The sequence below is a fragment of the Heterobasidion irregulare genome (genome assembly GCF_000320585.1).
Source record: "Heterobasidion irregulare TC 32-1 unplaced genomic scaffold scaffold_06, whole genome shotgun sequence".
Lineage (NCBI taxonomy): Eukaryota > Fungi > Basidiomycota > Agaricomycetes > Russulales > Bondarzewiaceae > Heterobasidion > Heterobasidion irregulare.
Window position 1 is genome coordinate 1,961,928 of NW_009258202.1, and position 17,470 is coordinate 1,979,397.

Consider the following 17,470-nt stretch of genomic DNA (forward strand, 5'->3'; position numbering starts at 1 on the left):
GTCTTGCGCAGCAGGAGGCAGTGTTTTGGAGTGTTTGGTTCTGCCCTGGGTGATACGTGGCGGGCTACGTGGCAAGCTTTCCTCACGACTACCACGTACGTCCTGCGCCAGTCGCAGTCTTCCCTCTCCCCTACAAGTTTCGCCCCTCCTTTGTCCGTTCTCCTCCACGTAGCACCCACGTAAATCTCCCCGCCATGACACGCAAGAACATTTCTTTCATCGATCCTACCACCATCTCACTCCCGTCTCCTCCTTCGGAGACACCAGAGTCCTCGACCTCGGCCTTACCCTCGATCGATTCACCCTCCCCTTCCTCCTCATCGTCTGCCAAGTCTCGTCCTCATCCCACTTCAGATGGACCCCCACGCAAACGTTCCCGCACTGAACTCACCTCGGAGGAGCGCAAGGAAGCGCGCGCACACCGTAACCGGATAGCAGCGCAGAACAGCCGTGACCGACGCAAGGCGCAGTTCGTCGCTCTCGAAGACCGCATCGCCGAGCTCGAGACCGAGAACCGCACGCTCCGCTCCAGCATGGGAATCGCTGCTCTCCGAGAGAACGAGGACCAGAAGGCCGCTGAGCGTGCCCGTGAGCGCGAGAACCAGGAACTCCGCGAGCGTATCCGGGTGCTTGAGTCGGGGTGGGACGCCATTGTAAAGGCCCTGCAAACGCACGGACTTCCCCCGGGCATACCCTCGGCTGTCGGACTCCCTCAGCTCCAAACCCCAACATCCCATTCCAATGAGCTTCACTCACCATCTATGGCCCCTTCTTCAGCATCCTCATCGACATCAACAACGACCTCATTCCCCGTTCTCATCCCACCATCACCCGTCTTTCCCCTGTCTCCCTCGCCTTCTCAATCTTCCGTCACGAGCATGTTCGAAGAGTACGAGCCCACTCGCCACCTAGCACGGGTGGCGACCACCGAGGTTAATCCCTCGGTGTCCCAGCAGCGGGTGAACTCGCCACTCATACACATGACTCGTTTGACGCCTCTGGCCTTGACTTCAGTCTCGACCCCTTCGGCGAGTTGGCGGCCCCGTCGTCTCCCGTCGACGAAGCCGCGATGGACGATCTCTTCCGCGAGATTCTCGCGCCTTCCCCGACGCTGTCTTCCTCAGCGCTTCCGAGTGCTGAGCTCGCAGTCGCGCCCGCGGCGGCGGTAGGTGTGCCGATGTGGACAGGGGAGACTGTAGAGGACCGTGAACGCGAGAGGAATGCCGAGGCGGAGGCGGAGAGGGAGATGCAGAGGCTGCTCGATATGCTGCCTACCGTGAACGGTGACGGGATGTCGATGAACGTGGATGGTTTGGGCATCCCGTCGACGCTGGACTTGGATATCGGCGCGTGGGATTTCGGAGTCAACGCGCCGGTGTCTGTGAGTTCACAAGTTTTCTGAAGGACACGGTATGGTATGGCAGGGACACTAGAGCGGTTTCGCGTTTTTTCTTTTTACTCTCACCTCATCTAGGTCTCTCTTCTCTTGTTATTTATCGTCTCATCTCCGGTCTCAGCTCAGCTCATATGGTTTCCCCTTCACTTATTTTTCTTTTCTCTCTGATATTGGCTTGATCCCTCTGCCTTTTGTCTGTCTCCTTTCTGTCAGATCTATCTTCCGTCGATTCTTCGTACGGTACATTCTTAGCTACGGGTCCTTTTGCCTTGGGTGGGCCTCTGCTTGCTCCCTTGCGTTGCTCATTCGTTTCTCCTCTTCGGGGTTGACGAAATGTGTGGGTGCGTTGGGTGAGCGCGGGGTTTGTCTGGGACAAGGAGGCCTGTGTCTTGATGTCTTGTCGTAGAGAGATGCGTATGGTAGACTAGCAGTAGGCGCTGAATAAATGGTTATGGGTTTGTGTCAACCTTGTGTTCATTTTGAGGCAAGACGTGTGCACATGACCCGCTTCGTGGTATGTTGCTCGTCCGGCCTTAATTGATCACTCAATAGTAGTCTGTGAGTCTGTGAAGGTCTGCGATCGCCACGTATTATCTTCCCGCCACGATCGAACTGGGAGACTCCACTAATGCACACAAAAAGTCATACGGGTCACGTTGCCCGGAGAAGACAACGGTACAACACCATTCTTGTACACGTTTTTACTGACGTATGTATAACATAAAGGTTCGCAAGATGAGCAGGTGGCTGGCAACGAGGGGGTTGGGGTGACAGCGCTCAGATATAGGTGCCGTCGCGTCAAGCGAGACGAGACTAGCGCGACGCAGTCTAGTCGGCGTGCATGTCGTCGTCGTGCACGACGAAGGAGTCCTCATTCTCGTCGTCCTCCGCCTCCGGCTTGAGGCCGGCCTTGCGGAGGGCCTCCTCGGACGAGTAGTCGACCTTGACGCCGCGCGTGCGACGCGTGCCGGGCGCGAGGATCGCGGAGGGATCGATCTCGTGCAAGTCGTCATCCTGCAGGTTCGGACGTGGCCATAGTGGGGGGAAGGGACAGAGTGGCAGAGGGCAGCGCGTGAGTGCGTCAAAGGTGATGGCAAGAGGGGGACGCGTACCTCTTCAATGTCGTCCTCCTCTTCCTCTTCTTCCTCCTCCTCTTCTTCGTCTTCGTCTTCCTCCATGGACTCGTCAGCGGGGGCGACTTTTCCCTTGCCTTTGTTCGCACTGCCGTTCGCGGGCGACGCGTCCGTCGCGGGTGCAGTAGTAGATCTATACGCGTTCCAGAAGCGTCACTGATGTGAGCACGACGGTCAGTCCGTAGAGACGTATACTGACGCGGTGTGAGAAGGCGTAGTAGCGTTGGTCGACATTGTCGATGCTTTTTGGCGTGTGGATGATGGTTTGGGTGTGAAGGATGTGCAAGCGCCGAACGCCGAGTTGAGCAGAAATGAATTGATTACATTATTCTCACGGCAAAGTGACGTTACGTCGAATCATGTGCCTCATGTCACGCGTATGAATTTGTGTGTCATCGTCACAGATGACGAACGCATCACTGGGACATCTTCACGGTCAAGGGGCATCGCACGCACCGCGCACAGTTGCAAGGCACAGACATGCAGAGATGGCCCCCCTTTTTTGCGCGCTCGCATCGCCTGCAGGCTTTGCTGTGACATTTCTTATCTGAGGACCGTGGTGGCCTGCCGCTCGCCGTCGACAGCGTCGATTTTGTCAGACGAATATGAACTCGGCGGAATGGCGGATTGCACGGTCTCCGGATGTCCCCACCGCGCAGTAGCGCTGCAGGGGTAGGTAAAAGTAAGCAACTATAAGCAAGGTGCCTGCGTCCGTGTCAGTGTCTGCAGACATGAGTCCAAAGTGACACGGCCAAGGGCGCGGCCTGACTTGAGGGCAGAGTGCGGCGATAGCGAGATGAACGGGCCGTCGGGAGAGGCGAGGCGGTGAGGAGAAGCGGAATCAGACTTTGGGAGCGTGAATACGAGGATATGCGATGATGCAGTGATATGATCGTCTCCCGGATTGCGTGAGGCGCTGCAAGCGGGTTGCGCGAAGGAACCAAGTGGGATCGTGCGTGGGCGCTTGGGGGAGCCGGCAGGCTGGTGCTGCATTTAAGTTGGATGGAGAACGGACACCATGGATATTTGTCTGCGCGGCGCATGCACGCACTAGAAGAAGCGGACGGGCGCTCCTAGCCTGCGACATGCGCGTTCTCCGTGTCTGTCGATTGGCAAGTGTGCAATAATGAGCGGCGGGCGCGGGCACGGGGAGACGGGGGCTGAGGCTGGAAAACATGGACAACGTCGTGTGGAATGGGAACGAGAGCGGGCGGATGGGAGAGGAAAGGCTCGGTCGAAGAGGCGAGAGGAATAGAAAAGGAGCAGGGGAGAGCAGGGGGGGCGAAGGATCGAAACACCGGGCGGGAAAGCCAGGAACGCGCCGAATGGCTCCGCGGGAACTGTATCCAAGGCTGCCGCATTGGGACACGCTGCTAATTCTCAGACGCGACTCCAAAGCCATTTGTTCTCTCTCTCTTCTCTCTTTCTCCTCCTCCTCCCTCCCTCGTTATTCCCGCAGGCTCAAGCCAGCTTCGAGCGCTTCCTCTCTCTATGGTCAAGCTCTCGCTCTGGGACAAGGAAAAATCCCCTGCCGAAGGCACTTCTTTCACACCCACTTTCTCCTCCTCTAGTAAACGCCCTAGGACCGCGCCTGCCGCCCCATCCTCGTCCTCTCTCCCGTCCCTCCTTCGTCTAGGATCAGATGCTCCTCCACAGCCAGAACTCCCTCCGATCATAACCCTCAAGCTGTCCTCACCGTCCTTTCTCGATTCGGTCGTGCACGATGGCCTTTCCGACAACCCTTTGTATGTCATGGAGACCCAGGACAACACAACAAAGGTCCGACGCTCTGACCCAAAAGGCTTTATTAACGTCGCCCGCGTCCGATGGCGGCAGGACGCAAAATCATCCAGAAAGAGCAGGGAATTGGTTGGTATACAGGTCGCCTTTGGAAAAGGTCAATGGAAGCCTGCAGAAGAGTTCCTCGGCTACTCGTATGGTTCCCTACTAAAGTGCGTCGTATCCACGCCCATGCTCCTCATCTATATTCAATCATGCTTCTGCCCCCAGCTATCGCAAGTTCTATCTCCCCCACCACCCCCACAGCATGCGATGGAGACGAATCCGGTCCATATATTACGTGAGAGCTTTATCGTACCCTCACCTGGTCCTTCACCTCATTCGGCCCTTCCAGTGCACGACTGCGAACGTAAAAGGTCCAGTAGCGATCCTCGAGCCAGCTATTCTCACGGCCCCTCCTCAGCTGAAGGTCTTCGACCCCCTCCACCAGCCCGATGCTACGCGTCCTCAAAGGACCCACGGCGGGGTACCCCTCAGCCTCCTTGACTTTCTCCTAGTAACAGCCATGCTTCTCACCACAGACTCGGACGAGTGGACAAACGTCACACGCGCGCCGCCCAACACCAGTAGAGACCCCCCCGAGGAGCAAGCCGGCCCGAGCCGCCCGTCACGATACTCGCAAGGCTCCAGCCTCTCGCTCTCCTCCGCCGGCGCGCCCTCGACGCTGATCGTCCCCAACACGTCCCCCGAGTCTGCAAAAGCGCCCGCGATCGAGCGTTGGCGGCATACCGTCCCCCCACTCCGTACAGAGTCGCCGGACATCCTGCGCCCGGGCAGCCCAAATAGCCCTGTCCGCACGTCGCGTGCGAGCCAGTCGTCCGAGTCTACAGACCAGCTCTCGACGCCCGCCTCTCCTGGCCCCATGCGCCCATTCTCGCTCCACTCGCCTTCATCCTCGATGTCCCAACGCCAGCGATACTCGTCCCAGCCTTCGAGTTCAGGTCCGCTTTCCACGCGCGAGCTCCCCGTTCCACCGATCCCTGTAGGCACGCAACCGCGGCCGGACCAACCCTGGCTCGCGGGCAGCGAGTCGCCAGGACCCACGTCGGCGCCGACGTCATATCCCTACGCGTCGATGCACGGGCAGTCAATACGCGTCTCTTCCTCTTCATCCTCACTGCACATGGTCGGGCGCTCGCTCCCAATAGTCCCGATGCCGACGCCGCCCTCTGCAGCAGAGCCCCCCGCGCAACGTCCGCGACCAACGAAGGCGCCCCCCAACTATCTTGCGAGCGCACACGACAGTGCCGTGGAGGGCGCCGTGGTTTCCATGCACGGTCTCACGGTACAGGGCGCGGGAGAGATCGCGCGAGATCCACCACCCGCATACAGCGCGATTGATACTCGCACAGCGCCGGCGCCGGCGGTGACAGTGACAACGACAGCGGCACCTCTCACACTCACGGCGCATCCGCCTCTGAGAGCCGTCAACGGCGATCCCGATACCGAGTGATGCGCGCCGAGACGACTCAGTGCCGCATGGATCTCACCTGTCGATCTACCCAACCTTAATCGCTTTTCTTTTGTCCTGCATATGTTGTGTCTGCGTTCATTCCTTACCCTTTCACCCGCGGCTAGCGGCCCTGGTTGTGTTTGGAGAACAATGCGAATCCCACCCCACCCTATTACGTCTTCCTCTCTTCGCACCTCTCGTTTTTTTGACTCTACCGAATATCGTATCGCCTCTGTTGGATCGACTCATTCTGCCTGGCCCTCGTTGTCCCCTTCTCCCTTAGCGCCATATATCCCACCTCTGCGTATGCCCCTCGTTCTCGACCAAATGCTACAGTTCTGTGTAATCCCTGTCACCCTCATTTCCGCACATGTGTTCCGTCGTTCCTGTCTCTCCTCCTCCTTGCTGCTTCTCTCTCTCAGTGTTCCCACTTTACTTAGCTGCTCTGCATCGTAAATAATCCACCTGCACAGATATGCTGCTTTACAGCTTACTCGTTCGCCTATTTCCATCGTGTCTGCTCGTCGAATGTCCCGCGCTTTATTCCCGCTCGCTCTGATTCGCCTCTCGGTCCCCCCTTACGCGACCTCCACTTCTCCCTTTGATCCCCTTACGCACTGATTCAGAAACCAACACGATACTGTACTCCTCGTCGCGCGGGCGACTGTAGATATAGCCCCACTTTTTTTTTCCTTTTTCCATCCTTCTTTTTCTTTGTTACCTTGTCACACGAAAAGAGGAATGTACACCTTCGCTGGATTTCGAAAATAACGAACGGATTTGATGCCACGACGACGTCGTGTGTGCGACGCAATACACGACCTGTTTCGGGAGCTCATGAAGATCCAGGGGCTGAGCGCGCGTTTGGACACGACGAGTCGCCTCTGTTCGCCTGTGCCCGTCCTGCGCAGCCGCAGCTGGCAAGCTGGCCGAGATGCCGACACGTCGTGGTGCGGGCATCTGCCAAATGGGGCTGCCAGCGGTCCCAACGATCTTGGTCTGCAGGCAGGCCCCGATAGGCCCCGATTCGCCGCCGACTGGACTGGAGCGGTTTTGAATTCCCCGTTTGTCTGCTTCGGTCGTAGTCTCTTGTACGCTATTCGGGTGCCGCGTGAGTGCGCTGAGTCTTTGGAGGTGCGTGCGGATCGGCGCGCTCATGCTGAGGGGTTCAATCTGTAATCTGGATATCCTCGTCAGCAGCTACTCATCTGGTAAGTAGGTAGATCGTCGTGGGCACTGATATATACTCTCTTTGGGTAGGTCTATCAGCTTCTTCGGGCACTGTAATCATTTTAATGCAAGTACTCGCCAATGCCATGAACATGCTGCTGACGGCACAGCGATCTGCGGGTGTACAAACGGAATTAGCAGCAGCAGCAACAGCGGATATGCATTGCACCGAGGAACTTGCGGTTGTTTGCTGGCTGCCAGGCGTTTGACTATCGAAGACTTGAACACATCCCAAGTCCCTAATGTTCGGATAATTGTAGGTGAGCTCGTTTCTGCTGTAGCTTCTTCTTCAAGGTTGCTTGCTGGCCGGGGTATGCCTATATACGCGCTGATAAAGGTGTCTAAATTTCGACCTTCACTACCACGGTGGTCGTAGAGTGTCATTGACAGTCGCCGAGCTTTTTTTGACAGTGTTCTACGCGAAATAAGGAATCCGCAATAGAGCACAATTGTCCTTGTGTAAATACCGCTAGCATAGAGAGTCGACGCAACTCCGAAAAAGCCCCCGCCGTCATGCGAGGATTCTCCTTCGTCTCACCGAAATTCGAACGCCTAGTTCATAAGGCCGTGGTCGAAAGACCACTTCCATTCTGACTCTTCCCTAACAAGACACTACGATGCGGCCTGCTGCGTTTGTCGCCGGACTCTTGACCTCTGTCGGCCTCGTCAGCGCCCAGTCCTCCGCATGGGGACAGTGCGGAGGAATTGGTTGGTGAGCACCTCCGGAGCTTAGCGGGCATGCTTTCAAGCTGCGCAGTCTTAACGAAAATATGGGGTCCATCATCCAGGACAGGTGCCACGACATGCGTTACGGGGTACACATGTGTTGAGAGCAATGAATGTCAGTGGCAGCCTCTCAAACTTTGACACAGGCGCGGGCAGCATGCTAACCACTCAACAGATTACTCGCAGTGCATCCCCAGTACCGCGAGCAGCTCGTCAGCGTCCATTTCGACTGCGCCTACATCTACTAGCCCCGTCGCCTCGTCATCATCTGCGCAGCCGCCCACCACCACGTCTTCGGGAGCAGCCCCAACCGGCTCGCAGATCCGCTCTGACCAAGACCCGACGTTCCACTTTTACCTGCAGAACGACGGTGAGTAATCCAGCGCTCGCGCGTCGCCCCAGGCATATAGTCAGATGCATAAGCACAGAGGGCGTTCCGGTCCTCGGCCCAGAGGCCTCGTCAGGATATTTCACCATCGACGGCACGATCGCGCTCAACGGCGCCGACGGCACATCGTTGTACCTCAACGTGGACGAGTCGGCGGCGACATCCTACAAGGCGCTGACGTTCGACTCGGCTGCGGTGACGACGGACTGGGGCCTCGAGGGCGACACCATCATCACGACGTCCCCGCGGCAGCTTAACTTCCTTGCGTGTGCGACGAACGACGCGACGGTCTATGACGTCTACCTGCAGGAAGGGAACGATACGCCATCCGGGCAGACCTGCTCGCTGACATCGTTGCACCTGCCATGCTTGTGCTGATGTGGACATGCATAGAGGCGTCCCGTGTGAAGAGCGGTGGGAATGGCGTCCAATTTGACAACCACAGCGTCTGTATTTCAACTCGACCATGCTATTAAAATAACTTCGCTGTGAAGAGCGCAGAATTAAGTACGAGGTAGACTAAGCCCGACGTGGATTGAATGCCGCCCGCCATGATCAAGCGCTCGTTCCATTTCTCAGTGACGGAGGAAACCTTCCGTCCAGAATGGTATCAGGTGATGGCACGGTGTAATTCCCCAGGCAGTCGAAGTCGAAGTCGACCTCGGCGATACGCGCGTTGACCCCGCGGAGGAACGCGCCAAGCTCGCACAACCCGTTTTTGTCCTCTGCGCAGCCTTGGAGGCCGATCAGTGGCGCGACGCCGTCGTTGAGGATGAAACGGATGTGCGTGGGCGTGGAAGACGCCGGGCAGGAAAGCACTTGGGCCACGAGATTGGACGCAAATGGAGCGATCTTGCTTGTGAAGTAAGTCTGTCACGTCCAGGATCCACGTTATGTTCGAGTGGTCGACTTATGAGACGTGAAAGCGACTTACCCTACCCTCGGGGATGTGATCCGTTGGGAGAGGACCGCCCGATGCTAAGCTAGTCAAGTTCAACGCCGTGACGACTGTATATATGCTGTGAGACGCCATACTGTTGAGGAATGTGCGATTAATCTACGTACTGTTGGCCATGACATTGTCATGGGTAGCATCCACATAGATTGGCTGATCGAGAGGGAACCAGATATCGCTCGTCACGATTGTCTTGTTGACAGACGAGTTGAACTCGCTGATACGGGTCTGCGTCAACCGGGAGACGAGCTCCTGCAACCACCCTATACCTCTCGCCGCGGCGGACGGACTTCCAGGTCCATTGCTGTACCAGAAGCCAAGATCTTCAACGAAAGATTAACGATCACCTCACAGACCATGGAAATGGAGCCTAGAATCACCATTGTAATATTCATACTGCTTCCACTCCTCCTCCGTGAATGCGTCACAGAAGCTCGAGAAGCCAAGAGCTACGGTCTGCCAATTGCACGCCACGATCGATTCCAAATATTCAAGCCATGCCAAAGAAAAAGTCGCATACCTCGTAGGCACAGAGCTGCTGCATGCCAATGATATCCGAAGCCGTCAGATTGACACCGTTGAGGTACTTGGAGAGCCTTTTGATGATAGGTGGCGTGTACACCGCTGACCATTTTCCGGACTGGCCTCCGCTGAGAGAAGCGTCTGGACAGACGTTGGTCGGCTGGAGCGTGCTGTTGAATCCAGGCTCCTCGACTTCAATGAGCTGATGATAGCTCGTTTGATAGCTCTGGACACCGAAGAAACCGGCGGCGAAGTTTAACCTATATCAGGATCGTGAACGCTTGTATGGAGATACCATGTGAAAGCGTCAAATTTACGAGGAATCTAGCATACGCGCTGCAGTGTTTGAAATGATTTATAGTGTCAATTATAAGCTCGTTAACCCAAGGAATGTTGCATACCTTCAGACGTTGTACGGAAAACGGGAAGGTCATCGAAGCCCTTCAAGAGCTCTCCATAGTTGACTCTGAACGAAACACCAAGGTCATACCTTCCATATATACGTTGAATCGTGCGTTCTCTGTAATGTTACTTGGAACTCACAACTGCTCGCGACCGAAGGGCGTCAAGATCTCAGCACCAAGCTTATACGTCCAATCGTTGAGAAATTCGAGGGGCCCAGAGGCGGTGAACCCCGTGCTGTTAGCGAGACCGTGCAGCTTCGTAGCGAATGCAGACGGCAACGATCCAGCAGTAGGATACCTCGCGCCATGCCGATGGAGAAGGAAGACCTGGTTTATCCCACACCCCTCTGGCACCAAAGGAGACGCGTGCGGGAGCCCAAACTCGCTGGACGGGATGGAGAACCAAGGAGCGAGGTTTCCCCAGCTATGGAAGACATTGAATTGGCTGCTTTTGTGGTCCGAGGTGTCGGGCTGGACGAGGGGGTAGGTGTTGTCGAACGGGGTGAACGTTGCAGCAGTCGCGATGGCTGCGGCTTCATCACCCGCTGCGTGTAACGAAAAAGGTTAGAAAGCGTGTGGGTGAAGGCGTACAGCGTATCACGTACTAGGCGTTGGGCCCGCGAACCCAACTTCAGAGCCGTCTGGGAAGTTGGGATCAGGTACGGTCGCCGTTACGTTGGGTGGTGGGAACGCGAACGTCGCGGTGGAGCCCACGAACGAAGACGCGCGAACTGGTGTGCTGCCCCAGGCTGCGGCAGACGCAAAAGGTATAGCACCGAGAAGACAGAGCCCAGTTCTGAGAGACATGGTCAGTCGTGTGCACTGCAGTACCACAGGGGTTGAAGGGAGCGTCAGCTGTCATCACATAGTAGTCCCTCTCTGATATTTATGTAAATTATATAGAAGAACTGTGGCATGAACGTGCGTGAGCTTGGCCTTGGACGAACCAGCATTTATGGACGACCTCGAAATATGGATCAACCGACGGTGCAGTCGGCTCTCATGTCTCCTCTTCCGTAGAGAGGACTTGGAAATATCTGATCTCATTACCGCCGCGGAAAATCGCCTGCAGAAAACAACAGAAATGAGCCTATTGAGAGCCAATAGTGTTTCGAAGCATACGCACATGCTCCATTCGTGGTGCCTGATTCTTGGATTGGCAAGAGCTTTCTCGTGAAAACAACTGCCTGCGAATGCGCATCTGTTCTAGATTGCAGATGATACTGCGAGAGTTTGCCTTCGCCACCCATACATGCACCATAAAGAAAATCGGGGCTCGTATTGGGCACAAAGGCAGAACATGTTGAGTAGATACCGAGTCTAAGTTCAGCAAAAGATCGTCATCACTTCGAAAGGGCTTTTCGGCGGAAAATATGGTGCCCCGGACGAGTAGCTACGGGAGATTTCGAAGGAACGTGGCGCATGGTGGTTTCATCAGACTTCGCTCAGAACGTGCATAGTGCTGAAAAATGGCGGCTAGCAGCGGCCCGGCCCGCCTCTGCCAGTATTCGAACCCGACCGCCTGCGACTGTCCCGCATTCTGTTTCCGCTGCAATGGTCAGTAAAAGACCAAATGCATAAGTGCCCATATCACGACCATGTATGACTTTCCCTGAAGGGTGAACAGGTACCTATACATGCATGCAAGAAAACCCGTAAGGTCAAGCATCAATGATGAAGAAATGCAGACATGGTGACAGCTATAATGGATGTGCACTATAATAAGGATGCAATGAAACAATATTATCTTGCTACGATCCTATGCAACGCATGTGAGACGAATTCTACGTATTGCCGGTCACCTTCCGCCAATACTCTTCCCTCCTGCGCGAGCACCACACGGATAGTTTCAACCCCTCCACCCAGCACTTTACCACTTCCCTGAACTGCTCCGGCATCGCTCTCTCGAGGATATGGAGATCGAAGTGCACGAGCATCAGAGCCTCGAGCCGCGAGGCGTTGGCATTGGGCGGGAGCGCCCAGCGCGACGTGACCATGCGCGCGAAAGCTGCAGAGAAAATGGGAGAGCCGAAGTTCGCAAACCACTTGTGCATCTGCGCGGCGCTTATGCCATTTTCTTTCGGGACTGGCGGGCCAGTGAAGGTGATGCGGTCTGAGGTTCCGTGACCGTCATCGCCCGCGTTCCTGTCCACCCGGCGCAGCGAGAAAGGCGGAACAGGGATGATTTTCAGGATGTCGATGTTCTCATTGAAGCTCTCGTACGTGGGTAGCATCGTGACCGTTCTAAGGCGTGGGGTCATTCCGGAGCGCAGCCGGCCATTCTGGTCAAAGTTGAGCGTGAGTGCGGCGAACACGCGTGCATCGACGGGCTCCTCCTGCCAGACGTCGAGGTAGTTTAGGGATGGGAGCAGTGCGAGGCAGCGGACGAGGTCAGCGGGGAGAATGCGCACGCCGCAGAGGTGCAAATCCTCGAGCACGGCGCCGCTGCTTGCGAGAAATATGCGGATGCTCTCGCCTACGACCGCGCGTGGGAATTCGGGGTCAAAGACGCTCCGGCTGAGCGAGAGCGCGTCGAGGCGCGGCGCGACGAGGGTGTGCATCAGGGATACAATAGTACGCACGTGGCTGTTTGGTACCTTGAAGGAATCGAGCCTGGGGAGCACAACGCGCGAGGTCGGTGGCAGAAGGAGGCCGCTAGTGCTGGTTGAGACTCCGAATGAGAGGCTCTCGAGGCTTGGGCACGCGCCCAGCATTTCGCAGAAGTGCGCGAGACACTCGGTCTTGAAGTCGCTAGTATAATCAAAGATGTTCAATGTTGTCAGGCTCGCCCACGGCAGCGCCCAATGGTATGTCTTGTTGTGATGGAGCTCAAGTTCGTACAGGCGCGGCGCCGAGGCAAGGGCCGTCATCACCGTCGGGACCCCCTCACCGTCGGTGTCGACGATGCCGTTGAGACAAAACTCCTCAAGGAGAGGTGTCGAACCAGGCTCGAATACGGGAAAACTGCGTATTGAATTGCGAGAGACCTCGAATCGGGCCACCTTCCAGCGGTGTATTTCTGTCTGCAGTAGGGAGACATACCGGTGGAGCGCGACCGCGTCCTCATCATCCATGCGTAGCGTGAAGGACAGTGGCAAGGACCGAGACAGCGAGAGCCAAACCTGAACCTGTGCATATAGGCATTCACATTGCTCGGATGTAATGGGAACATCGGGGAGGGACAAGGTGGACCAGAGGCGCGGAGTCGACATGGCCACTGTGCGCCAGGAGCGGCAGACCTGAGTGAGCAGGTGAGGCGCATCGTCGGGGGAGCAGAGCATAGGTTCATCGCGATCACTCCAAGATGTGAAGTCGAGACACTGCAAGAAGATCTCAGAGAGGATCTCGGGGGGAATGTGTCTTGAGTGCATGGCTGAGTAGCGCGGTCAGCGATCCTGGGGACTTCAAGATGCGTCGAGTCCTTAAAGCCTCAAGTTTGTAGTCTAGTATGGGACTAATCAAATCAACTTTCAAACCAAAAGCAGATGAAAAAAGGACCTTGTTCTGATAGCCACTGGACGATGGTTGTGGGATACGGACGGGAAATGTCTCTTTGGACGTCGAGACATTATAAGAGACGCCTTGAGAAGCTGCGAATTGCGCGGAATTGAACTAGTACAAGAGAACAAAGGGAATATGACGCGTGTTGTGGGCGTGTCCATTGCTAGAAGAAAAACACGTGAGTATCGACAGAGCTGGGAAAGCGTGACCGACGATAGAGCGTATTGCCGAGGGTGGTGGGGGAGATGGAGCATATTGACAAGATGGATCGGACGGAGTAATAGACAACACATGGCCTGTAAACTCAGTGGTCTACGTCGCTCACAGCGACGCCGTTACTGCCGCAGCAGTGGACGTGTGCAAATTCACTCTTGACTTGTGGGTTTGCGACATGGAACCCAAACGTCATTTTATCGGCCCTGGAGTATAATGATCTTCTAGCTGAAGGTTTGTTGCCGGAAATGGGAAGAACAGGGGAACAAAGAGCGCCAACGGCCCGCATCTCCTCGCCTTCAACCAAAGTTCGTAAAAACGTACCTCTTCCAAAAGCACGTATCATGACCGGCAGGCGAAAACTCGCAACGCACGCACGCTCGCACTTCACAAAGTCCAACTGATTATAGCCCAAGATGAACGCCGACATACATCGTCCTTTTATCCAGCGAGCACACGATCACGCAGTGCCATTCCTCAGCGCCGGCGGGTACCGCCCGTCCACGATCGTGTCCGGCACCGGCACCGTGTAGTTCGCAAAGCAGTCAAACTGGTAGTCGATCTCCGCGACGCGCGCCTTCAGCCCGCTGACGAACTTGTCCAGCGCGCAGAGGCCGTCCTTGTTCTTCGTGCAGCCCTTGATGCCCGTGAGCGGGACGACGCCGTCGTTGAGGATGAAGCGGATGTGCGTGGGCGTATCCGAGGCGGGGCAGGAGAGCACCTGTCCGACGAGGCGCGATGCAAAGGGCGAGATCTGGCTGGTGACCCAGCTCTGCAATGGCACAAGAACGCGCGTGAGATACCCCGAAAAAGGGCGATCAGCGAAGGAAGAAGACGCACCAGGTCCTTCGGAATGTGATCCGTCGGTAGAGGACCAGACCTGGAGAGGCTCGTGAAGTTCATGGCCGTGGCGACTGCATTCCAGGATCAGCGATCAACAATCTACAAAGAAATCGAATCCGAAACCGACCGGCAGAGATGATGGTGTCGTGTGTGGCATCGACGAAGATAGGCTGGTTGAGCGGGAAAGTGAGGTTGCTCGAGACGATGCTCCCGTTCACGGACGTGTCGAAAGATGTGATGCGCGTCTGTGTCAGGCGAGAGAGAAGCTCCTGAGCCCAGCCGACACCCTGAGCGGCAACCGCGGGGTTTCCGGGCCCCCAAGTATACCAGAAGACCAGATCTGTCGAGAGATAAGTCATCCATCAATGATGTAACGACACGATGGAAGGCGAAGGAGGCCGCACCGTTGTAATACTCATAGCCCTTCCATTCATCCTCTGTGAAGAGATTGCAGAAGGCGGAGTACCCGAGTGCGACCGTCTGTTGCGCGAGGACTAATTCGTCAAGATAGTCAAAGCACACAAAGAACTCGTTTTACGAACCTCGTAGGCGCAGAGAGACTGCATCGCAAGGATGTCCGTGGAGGTCAAATTGACGCCCTTCAGGTATTTTGAGAGCCGCTTGGTGGCGGGCACAGTGTAGATCGCACCCCACTTGCCCGCCTGGACGAATCCAAACTCCTCGACCGCGTTGTTTGAGTTTTCACAGTTGTCGTACGGCGCGAGCGTGCTGTTGAATCCAGGTTCCTCGATCTCGATGACCTGGTGGTAGCTGGTCTGGTAGGACTGGACGCCGAAGAAACCGGCAGCGAATTGCAAGCTGTCCAAAATCATCAGCATACTTCCGGGAAATGATCACTGCACTGATTTGACGTACGCAGAATCGACCATCCGCGCTGAATAGAAGAAAAATTGAGAGGGATCAGCGCGACGATCGTAAGGAATACTCACCTTCCGAGGTCGTACGGAACACAGGCAAGTCGCTGAAGCCCTTGAGGAGCTCGCCGTACTTGACCCGGGAACCAACACCAAGAGCATACCTTGTAGCCATTGTTCAGCATATTATTTCTTGACGGGGGAGCTCACTCACAGTTGCTCCCGGCCGAAAGGTGTCAAGATCTCAGCACCCAACTTGAACTCCCACGTTGCCAAGAACTCCAAGGGGCCCGTCGCGTCAAATCCGGCGCCCGCTGACGCGTTGTGCAGCTTCGCGGCGAAATTGGCAGGCGAGGAGCCAGAAGTGGGATATCTAGCTCCGTGGCGGTGGAGCAGGTGAACCTGAGTCAGGCTGCACCCTTCGGGAACGAGTTCCGAGGCGCCAGGGAGACCGAACTCGGCAGAGTCGACAGAGTACATGGGGGAGAGGTTGCCCCAGTACTTGAGGACGTTGAAAGTGCTGCCCTTGTGGTCAGACGTGTCGGGCCTGACGAGGGGATATGCATCATCGATTTTGGCGAGCGAGGGTGCGGTTGCAACTGCAGCGGCCTCGTCCCCGGCTGCATGGTGCACGACAGGATCAGTGCGCGCATCAAGGCGCGTCGTGAGGGGGTGCACGTACTGGGAGTGGGTCCTGCGAACCCGACTTGGGAGGCGTCAGGGTAGTGGAGATCCGGGACAGTCGCGGTCACGTTCGCAGGGGGGAACTGGAAGGTGGCGGTCGAGCCCGCGTAGGACGACGCCTTTTCGCGCGGCCAGACGGAGGCGGAGACGAAAGGGATCGCGCCCAGGAGGACGAGTTTGTGGAACATGTCGTGTCGCGCGCGCTCTAACTAGCGAGTCAGGGAGGGGAGAGGGTTGACTCGAGGAGGCCGCAGCGCGAAGCCTGGCAGTACTAGACTTATATATATATAGTGACGGCGGCTGTTCAGGACCCGCATCAAATACTCGATGGAAAACGTTCGGCCTATCGTGCGCTGACCATCACATGGTGTATTGTAAATATTTGAGCATGCATCGGGAGGCGAAGGGGTCGAGGTCGATAACGAGAGGGTCAGGGGCGCGTTTGAGCGCGGCCATACCGCTCCATACCGATAGCACGTTTGTCGTTCGTCGTCGCCAGCTGCGACGCGGAACTTCAGGGTGCTCCATATCCGGCGTCAATGCGCCCACGTGGGCGAGACACCTGCCCTAAACCCTCCCTCTTATAAAATCTTCCCTCGAACATCTGTTGTTCCCTTAGAACATACTCAGCTAGGATCTATTCTATAGAAACTAACTCGAGTCTCGCATGTTTACACATGCCACATCCTTCAAATCCAGTCGATGATCATCGCGCTCACTCGTTTTACTGAGAACATGGCCCTCTTCGGAGGGTCTCGAGGACGTTTGGTTCGTGTTTCGGAGGCGCCTTGTGCTGCCTCTGGGGCTGAACCAGCGAGTGCGCGTTTGTCTGATGGATTACTTTGAAGGATGATGTTCTCAATGTAGACAAATGTATTGTTTTAATGAAAACTTGTTATCCTCATCAATATATATCCTTTTGGTTTAATGCCTCCACTGAAATATTTGTATGGTTGCAATAAAAAAAAATTTAATGCAGAGCAAATCTCCTATTGCAACATGCAAGTTGTAGTGAGTGGAAAAGCAAAACCTGAGATTGGTGGAAAGACTGCAGCCAATAGTGCACAACTCAAATTCAATACACATAGGTTGCAGATGCCATGAAGACACAAAGCAAGTTGATATTGTGCCCCAAAAGTTCATGTTGTTGCCGCCGGAGGGAAAGTGGACCGCCACTGGCCTCCGCTGCGTATCCATGTAGGAGAGCGGGTTGAGATCGGTTTCGGAGGTGTGGCGCAGTACGGTGGCGTGTAAGATCGGACAGAGGCGGGGAGGACACGGTTGGATATGGTTTCATTATGGAGCTGGACTACTAGCGTCCAGTGTCGTCAGTTCTAGTTAGCTTAA

At 55.9% G+C, this 17,470-nt stretch overlaps 10 protein-coding genes across 10 annotated transcripts; 3 read left to right on the top strand and 7 right to left on the bottom strand.

Annotated features, from left to right (window-relative positions):
• The first annotated feature begins 125 nt into the window (after positions 1-125).
• Positions 126-1,863, top strand: HETIRDRAFT_459509 (uncharacterized protein). The gene is made up of 2 exons (XM_009549373.1): positions 126-889; positions 1,015-1,863. Exons 1-2 carry the CDS (start codon positions 195-197, stop codon positions 1,400-1,402), a joined length of 1,083 nt encoding a protein of 360 aa, XP_009547668.1. The 5' UTR covers positions 126-194; the 3' UTR covers positions 1,403-1,863.
• Positions 1,864-2,224: 361 nt separating this feature from the next.
• HETIRDRAFT_169729 (uncharacterized protein) lies at positions 2,225-2,763 on the bottom strand (the record flags this gene model as incomplete). Its single annotated transcript, XM_009549374.1, has 3 exons — positions 2,225-2,410; positions 2,509-2,662; positions 2,729-2,763. 3 exons carry the CDS (start codon positions 2,761-2,763, stop codon positions 2,225-2,227), a joined length of 375 nt encoding a protein of 124 aa, XP_009547669.1.
• Positions 2,764-3,072: 309 nt separating this feature from the next.
• HETIRDRAFT_452439 (uncharacterized protein) lies at positions 3,073-3,931 on the bottom strand (the record flags this gene model as incomplete). Its single annotated transcript, XM_009549375.1, has 3 exons — positions 3,073-3,193; positions 3,299-3,516; positions 3,581-3,931. 3 exons carry the CDS (start codon positions 3,929-3,931, stop codon positions 3,073-3,075), a joined length of 690 nt encoding a protein of 229 aa, XP_009547670.1.
• Positions 3,932-4,020: 89 nt separating this feature from the next.
• HETIRDRAFT_445342 (uncharacterized protein) lies at positions 4,021-6,573 on the top strand (the record flags this gene model as incomplete). Its single annotated transcript, XM_009549376.1, has 3 exons — positions 4,021-4,481; positions 4,540-4,609; positions 4,664-6,573. 3 exons carry the CDS (start codon positions 4,021-4,023, stop codon positions 5,780-5,782), a joined length of 1,650 nt encoding a protein of 549 aa, XP_009547671.1. The 3' UTR covers positions 5,783-6,573.
• On the bottom strand, positions 5,628-6,573 carry HETIRDRAFT_410157 (uncharacterized protein). The gene has a single exon (XM_009549377.1). The coding sequence runs from the start codon at positions 6,292-6,294 to the stop codon at positions 6,028-6,030; it is 267 nt and encodes an 88-aa protein (XP_009547672.1). The 5' UTR covers positions 6,295-6,573; the 3' UTR covers positions 5,628-6,027.
• Positions 6,574-7,629: 1,056 nt separating this feature from the next.
• cep4 (cellulose-growth-specific protein) lies at positions 7,630-8,504 on the top strand (the record flags this gene model as incomplete). The annotated part of the gene is made up of 3 exons (XM_009549378.1): positions 7,630-7,724; positions 7,885-8,108; positions 8,149-8,504. The coding sequence occupies 3 exons, from the start codon at positions 7,630-7,632 to the stop codon at positions 8,502-8,504; spliced, it is 675 nt and encodes a 224-aa protein (XP_009547673.1).
• A 177-nt stretch (positions 8,505-8,681) lies between these two features.
• On the bottom strand, positions 8,682-10,814 carry HETIRDRAFT_321208 (uncharacterized protein; the record flags this gene model as incomplete). Its single annotated transcript, XM_009549379.1, has 9 exons — positions 8,682-8,996; positions 9,061-9,134; positions 9,192-9,404; positions 9,462-9,537; positions 9,602-9,863; positions 9,921-9,927; positions 10,005-10,093; positions 10,147-10,552; positions 10,613-10,814. The coding sequence occupies 9 exons, from the start codon at positions 10,812-10,814 to the stop codon at positions 8,682-8,684; spliced, it is 1,644 nt and encodes a 547-aa protein (XP_009547674.1).
• A 193-nt stretch (positions 10,815-11,007) lies between these two features.
• Positions 11,008-11,268, bottom strand: HETIRDRAFT_169734 (uncharacterized protein; the record flags this gene model as incomplete). The annotated part of the gene is made up of 2 exons (XM_009549380.1): positions 11,008-11,073; positions 11,134-11,268. The coding sequence occupies 2 exons, from the start codon at positions 11,266-11,268 to the stop codon at positions 11,008-11,010; spliced, it is 201 nt and encodes a 66-aa protein (XP_009547675.1).
• Positions 11,269-12,655: 1,387 nt separating this feature from the next.
• Positions 12,656-13,539, bottom strand: HETIRDRAFT_440566 (uncharacterized protein; the record flags this gene model as incomplete). Its single annotated transcript, XM_009549381.1, has 2 exons — positions 13,506-13,539; positions 12,656-13,450 (listed from the first exon to the last, which is right to left on the bottom strand). A coding segment is annotated over exon 2 (723 nt), but the record flags the coding sequence as incomplete, so codon positions are not given.
• A 570-nt stretch (positions 13,540-14,109) lies between these two features.
• On the bottom strand, positions 14,110-16,360 carry HETIRDRAFT_150646 (uncharacterized protein). The gene is made up of 9 exons (XM_009549382.1): positions 16,122-16,360; positions 15,654-16,059; positions 15,515-15,603; positions 15,441-15,459; positions 15,107-15,383; positions 14,969-15,044; positions 14,692-14,904; positions 14,562-14,635; positions 14,110-14,493 (listed from the first exon to the last, which is right to left on the bottom strand). The coding sequence occupies exons 1-9, from the start codon at positions 16,309-16,311 to the stop codon at positions 14,182-14,184; spliced, it is 1,656 nt and encodes a 551-aa protein (XP_009547677.1). The 5' UTR covers positions 16,312-16,360; the 3' UTR covers positions 14,110-14,181.
• Between the last annotated feature and the right edge of the window lie 1,110 nt (positions 16,361-17,470).

Coding starts and splice junctions, on each gene's coding strand:
- HETIRDRAFT_410157 (XM_009549377.1), bottom strand. CDS start 6,294: ATGGAAATAGGCGAACGAGTAAGCTGTAAAGCAGCATATCTGTGCAGG.
- HETIRDRAFT_459509 (XM_009549373.1), top strand. CDS start 195: ATGACACGCAAGAACATTTCTTTCATCGATCCTACCACCATCTCACTC. Junction 890..1,014: donor GTCACGAGCATGTTCGAAGA/GTACGAGCCCAC, acceptor CCTTGACTTCAG/TCTCGACCCCTTCGGCGAGT.
- HETIRDRAFT_150646 (XM_009549382.1), bottom strand. CDS start 16,311: ATGTTCCACAAACTCGTCCTCCTGGGCGCGATCCCTTTCGTCTCCGCC. Junction 14,905..14,968: donor GGGCTATGAGTATTACAACG/GTGCGGCCTCCT, acceptor ATCTCTCGACAG/ATCTGGTCTTCTGGTATACT. Junction 14,494..14,561: donor ATCACATTCCGAAGGACCTG/GTGCGTCTTCTT, acceptor GTGCCATTGCAG/AGCTGGGTCACCAGCCAGAT.